Source organism: Sinocyclocheilus rhinocerous, unplaced genomic scaffold (assembly GCF_001515625.1).
Source record: "Sinocyclocheilus rhinocerous isolate Xijiao unplaced genomic scaffold, SAMN03320098_v1.1 scaffold2212, whole genome shotgun sequence".
NCBI classification, from domain to species: Eukaryota; Metazoa; Chordata; class Actinopteri; order Cypriniformes; family Cyprinidae; genus Sinocyclocheilus; species Sinocyclocheilus rhinocerous.
This window is the reverse complement of record NW_015632713.1, coordinates 25,112-31,767: the sequence shown is the minus strand read 5'-3', so window position 1 is coordinate 31,767 and position 6,656 is coordinate 25,112. Positions and strand designations below refer to the sequence as shown.

Here is a 6,656-nt window from a genome sequence, read left to right as displayed (position 1 = left end):
ACATTATGCAAATGTGTTACTTTGTGACGTAGCGCCGTAACAGAATAAGATTCGAATTCCTGACAACTCGTTTAGGCGATTGCGAGCTGACTCTTTTTTTTTATAGACAATAACTTTATTTATCGTGCACTGTCGGCTTCACAACTTTGCAGATAGTTTATGTTCACATACAGCTACATGACACAATGCATGAAAGGTAATATTCGAAAAGGCATAATAGGGGCACTTTAACCGTTCAAGCATATAAAGCGACAAAAATAATGCCGTTCTATGAGCACCGTCTTCACGTTGGCGGGCCTCTCTGACATATAGCGAAATTAGTTCTCTTTTGCTGCTGACTGCATTTCAATGAATTGCTTAAAGTCACTTGCTTTTAAACCACAATGAAAACACGTGCAAACAAAGTTTTCATGACCACTAAGCACAACACTGTGATAGAGACGATAGTCCAAAATCTCTACCGGTTAATCGTGTCTACCAGTGTATCGCCCACTCCTAAATGGTAGTTTAAATGTGAAATTAAAGGTTAAAATGTGTGAATGCCATCAGTTGCAGACTGTAATTAGCAATTCACTTGCATCTTTATTCCACCAAAATGAGAACATATCGCATTAACTAGCAATAGTTACAAATATGACATCTAGGTATTAACATCTATGATGAAAAAAAAATAAAAAATTGCAAACCTTTGCCATTTCCTCAGCTCCACCCACGGTGAGGGGCTGACGATGAGATGAGTGACGAATAAGAGACTCTGTCCCCATTTCCAAGCGAGGACGCTTCATCTCAGAGTATTCCACTTCTGATTGGCTGCCGGGATCCTGTAGGTAAATGTGTTCATATCGGATGTGGGGCTCTTGACCTCTGTAGGGGGAGAAAAGAGCAAGAAGAGAAGTGAATTATGGGTAAGAGACAGACATTAGTCTAATCAAAAAGAATGTCAGGATTAAAAGGTTAACAAAGCAGTTTCGTCTTTTTACACACTGACATTTAACAGCAGTTACACTAGAAGACCACGACAGTGATCTTCTAGACAATAAGACACAAGACAATAAGATTCCAGTAATACAAAATGCTTTAAATTGATAACGAGGGCAAGACTTGATTTTATCCACTGGGAATTAATGGGATCATGAAAAAGGGGCATTTAATACCAGAATGGGCCGAACTAAATTTGTTACAACTAGGGCTGGTAAGCGTCATTACATGACGTGGCGATTAACTAATCTAATTAATCGCAAATTAACCGCACATCAAATTTGGCTAAGATATTACTCCCAAAAGATAATTTGAAGTCATTGTTGTGTAAAGCATCAAACAGACATTACAAAAAGTAGCTTCAGCAAGAAATATTTTGTTTGATAAAATGTATTACATATACTCTTTTGGACCATGAATGTGAGTAAATGATGACACAATTGTCATTTTTGGGTGGGTGAACTATACCTTTAATAATTTATTTTATAAATTTTATTATTATTACTATGGAAATATTAATAATGATTAAGTCATCGAGTCATTTATTCATTCGATTCGTTCAAATGGCTGATTCATTCAGGAGTGAAGTAAATGGTTCTTTATGAATGGTCCATTGAATCATTAGGCTTGTTCGACTTGAAGCGGATCATGACACCATCAGACTGGTGTGTGACATCAAAGTCATCAAAGTACCGCAAGAGCGATTAGAGACGCCTCTGCATGCTTTTGAATCACTCTCGCGGTACTTTGATGTCATACACGCAGCGCCGCTTCATTTAATGAAATGATACTCTAAATAATAAACTAAAACTGCCAGTAGGTGGTGGTAAATGTCTTAATGATTAAGTCATCGAGTCATTTATTCATTCATTTGATTCGTTCAAATGGCTGATTCATTCAGGAGTGAAGTAAATGGTTCTTTATGAATGGTCCATTGAATCATTAGGCTTGTTCGACTTGAAGCGGATCATGACACCATCAGACAGATCGGTGTGTGACATCAAAGTACCGCAAGAGCTATCGAGAACAGACGGCTCCTTATGCTTTTGAATCGCTCTCGCGGTACTTTGATGTCATTCACCGATCGGTCTGTGGAGCACCGCAATTTGTTCAAAACGTGCATTAAGAAATGAAATGTCACTGTGTGTTGCTCAGATACTAACAGTTCTGCTTTGTCTTTATATTTTCGTTGGCAAAATTGAGCAAAACAGACAACATTGTGTCTAAAATAACACAATATTAACTTCTTACTTACTGAACTGTTGTATAAGATCAGTATCACATTTGCACTCGTGTGATATTGCACTATTGTGATATATGCCTATTGCTCGTGTGATATTGCTTAACTATATGTAAATATGAGACAAAAACTCAAACGGGCATTTTTGCCCCATATCTTGAATTTTTTCTAACCACGTTCTCTAGGCTCCATCACGCAGTGAGTTGTTGCCCTGCCTCATATCAATCGACTTTATGAAATGTCAGATGACCCACCATAGGTCTGGGGCGGGGCAAGTGCATTAAATGCGTTAAAAATTTTAACGCGTTATTTTTCAGCATAATTAATCTAATTAACGCGTTAAATTACCAGCCCTAGTTACAACAAATAGCAATTAACTATTGACAAGATTTTAGAAATGCTGTACATACCTAAAGAGTTGACATATGATGCATTTATTTAAACAAATGAGAGAAAAATAAGCATGTCTAAAAAAATCTACAAGATACAATACAATGACCTGAATGACTGAGAAACCACATAGACATACCAACATAACACCAGTGCTAAACATCCATTAAGGATGGGTCTAATGAAACACCCAGTAATACAAGAGCAGTCAGGACAGGTCAGGATCTCTGCAATTATTTCTCAAATAATTTGATAAGTACAGGTCACTTAGACCAAAGATGAGCGTAACCATTGCAATGTTTGAGTGCTGCGGAGGCAACAGTGCCATGCCGTGCTTGGTACAGGAGTGAGCCTTTTCACACAAGAGTGCGAAGAGTAAACTAACCTTGATGCTGGTGGACAAAGTGTGAGATATAAGAAGAAAAGAGAGGTGCTTGACCTCACACGAATACATTATCCACATCAATCACACATACACACCATCTCTTGTTCTCGCTTACCACCAAACACCTGTCCTTTCTGTTATATACACACACGCACACATATATAGCTGCAATATAGTCTGAGATAAAGCACTGCCATCTAATCAGTGACTCTGAAACACCGAAACATGACCACAACATGAATCTATAATAATAATAATAATAATAATAAAATATCTGTTGCTGTTGTTGTTATTATTATTAATATTTTTATAAATAAATCTTTAGTGTGTAAGAAAAAATATGATAATTTTTCATGGTGCATATTGTGTTCCCAAACGCATGTTATCAGTGTCCCAAACATTGGTTTTATTTCGCATAACCGTCCCGGTCTACTTGTACATTGCTTGTACATTGTTTGAGGCCCAAATAGGGGCAAGCTGCTGTACTTTGTATGATCAGGTGGCCTGTGAAGGCCTTCCTGTAGCTCAGACTGATCAAGAGCAAACATATTTACACACACATGAACTCAATAACCCTGAACGGCAACAGTACACATCACACTAAAACCACATGTGCACACACACTCTGTTTCAAAAGACTTCCCTTCCTGTGCCAAAGCCAGAGATTAGACAAATGTGAACACACTAAATAAACACATATGCACTCTATACCCCTAGACATCTACACATCCCCATTATTTTGCCCACAGAGCACAAACATAGTGCAGACTTTGTCTGTTAGACATTTGCAAAACATACATCAACAATATCCTGCACATATTTTGCATTTAAACACAGTAAGTATTAAACACATAACCAGAGGTGAAATCAGGTCATAACGATTCTCAAGACAAACCAGACAATGTTTGCCGAGGTTTAAAACTATAGAGCTTGAGTGTATATTAGGGCTGTGCGATTAATCGAAATCGAATCGAAATCGCGATTTGAGACGTTGCGATTTCCTAATCGCAAAGCCTGCGATATGGACGCGATATTACTCTGTTCCAGAGCATATGCATGACTGCCAGCCTTGAGTTGCAGTCTTACTAACCAATAGAGTGAGCGCACCTCCGTTCTCCCCAATCAGCACTGCTCTAGCCAACTGCGTAAACACCCACCATTTAAAAAAAATAAATAAAAAACCGGAACGCGGGACGGGTGAGAGACAGAGTGGGATTATGGCGTCTACTGGGTCAGATCGATAGTTAAGCAAATTAAAACTAAAGAAAAACGTATGCAACTTAAGCTTCGAAATGACAGACAACGAACAAAGTTTTATTTTTTCCAACCTTATGTTTTATTGTTACCAAATTCTGTTTTAGCATGTCTAATTATTTGAAAGAATAAAAACAAGTTTCATTTATTCTTACAATAGCCTTATGATTTTTGCTCGGAAATTCTGTGTTGTGTATTTACATTTTTTAAGGCATAAAACGTTCATTTAATTTATCTTTTAAGTAATGAAAATTATTTCTTAATAGTTTAAGTATTTGCTATTGACTGTTCAAATGCGGAATTTTGTGCCGTGTAGAGTATCGTGTCATGTGTGTGTGTGTGTGTGTGTGTGCGTGAGAGAGAGATATTTTCCCCCAAATCGCACAGCCCTAGTGTATATGCTATGCTATCAAGGGAATAAAAGTGTGTGGGTGTGTCTAAACGTGTGGGTTTGTTCACTGTTGAAAACATAAATGGGTGTATCCCTCATATTAATTACACAGTCAACCCAGCTTAAATAAACAGTACACACAGACTCCAGCACTGACTGTGATTTATACAAACAAATGCTGACGTACATGCATGTGAGCCATTCCACACCACACAGACAATGAAACAGAGCAGGAGATTTAGCATGATATGTGAATACTACAGACAAAAGACACCTTCAAAGCATTTCATGCAAGGAGAGGAAAAGCCATCAGGCAATGTTACTTATTATACAATCGCACACTAGGGATGTAACGATTACCAGTTTGACGATAAATCATGATAAAATTCCCCACGGTTTGTATTACCGTTTCATCTTTTAATTATCATCAGGGTTTCGGGGGGGTTCCGTTTTTTTTTTTTGTTTGTTTCTGGACTCCTTTTTAATGGTTAAATTAAATTGTATTAATCCAAAACATGTCTAATTAATTAAAATCATGAGTTAAATTTGTCAAAAAGTTAATTTGTTAAAAGTTTAACAAAAATTACATGTTTAGGGCCCTATGAAATGTTTTATGTGTGTGTGTGTGTGTGTGTGTGTGCGCGCATCGGGGCGGAACTCCGCTGTGTGCGATACAGAGAGACAGAAAGCGCGACCATAACGTAGAGACCGAAATGACATTCCGTCGTGTAAATAAGATAAATGACATAAGGCTATTTAGTTTGTTTAAGTTTGTTGATTTTTAAATATAAAACTTGGTGAAGTGATTTATGTGTCATTACTTTTTTAACATTTCCAGCACATTTTAACAATACTGTGATAATACTGATAACCGTGATAATTTTGGTCACTATAATCGTGATAAGAAATTTTCATTCCGTTACATCCCTATCGCACACAAATGCTCAGTCATGGCCTGCATCAGAGTCAAAGAACCAGACTCACACTGGATTTGTTTTTAATTGAACATGCATTAGTGTATGAACGACCATTTAGGGCTGTCAAGATTCCTCGATTCAATTAGAGTACTCGATTTTAAATCCTCGATTGCACTTTGCCACTGTCGTGTAACCAGCAAAATACCGGAGGTGACGCATTCCGCAAACAAGAATTCATGAAATTAATTATTAAACGTTTTCCAAGGCTTCATGGTATATTAAATCCATTTAAAAATCATAATAAAGCATTAATGCTATTGTGAATTCACAAACGCTATGATTCACTTAAATAAATATATGCGATGCAGGTTTAATATGTGCGCTTTAATTATTTACATGTGTGTAGGTTACGTACGTGTATGTCTGAGTGGCTCGGTTCAGAGTAAATGCTGCTCCACACGAACTGATATCATTTACATGTGTGGAGCATCTCAAACTCCATCTCTGCATATTGTATATAACATTAATTTGGGAATGCAATGTGTGCCATTTCATCAGATTTGTAAGGTAAATCATTTATAAACCTACGCAAAAACAAAAGAATACATCAATGTCTTTCTCAATATGCTAACCGTTCATTTCAGAATAAGAGTTTAAACCGTCGCTCTGAGTTTACATGTTTTGATGTCCACATATTCAATAAATTACAGTGGCTGTAGCATTTCGGTCATAAAAAATGGCCAAATATTAAAGATTAAGTGGATTAAGTGCCTCAAAGTAGTGCTGGGCGGTACGACCAAAAATTTATATCACGGCATTTTTCAAAATTCATACATCACGGTACATGACGGTATTTTTTTTTCATGCATGACCGGGTGTTAACCATATTTTCTACTGATTGAGAGAGTAAATACTGCAGTATATTGACTTAGAATGCCCTATTTTACTGTCATGATGAGTGAATATTGTCAAAAAATACCACACTAAATAGTGACTAATCACAACCCCTTTTAATACATGTTAACCAGGAGTCACTCTCATTTATAATCGCGGCATAGTCTGATAAAATCAACATGCATCTAACACTAAAGAGCGGCTATG

At 37.0% G+C, this 6,656-nt stretch overlaps 1 protein-coding gene across 1 annotated transcript in view; it reads right to left on the bottom strand.

Moving 5' to 3' along the window:
* LOC107742750 (nuclear receptor corepressor 2-like) overlaps positions 1–6,656 on the bottom strand; it is a 110,415-nt gene that overhangs the window by 89,572 nt on the left and 14,187 nt on the right. Inside the window, exon 3 of the mRNA XM_016555787.1 lies at positions 687–864. Within this exon, the coding sequence (XP_016411273.1) occupies positions 687–864 (178 nt within the window). The remainder of the gene's footprint in view (positions 1–686; positions 865–6,656) is intronic.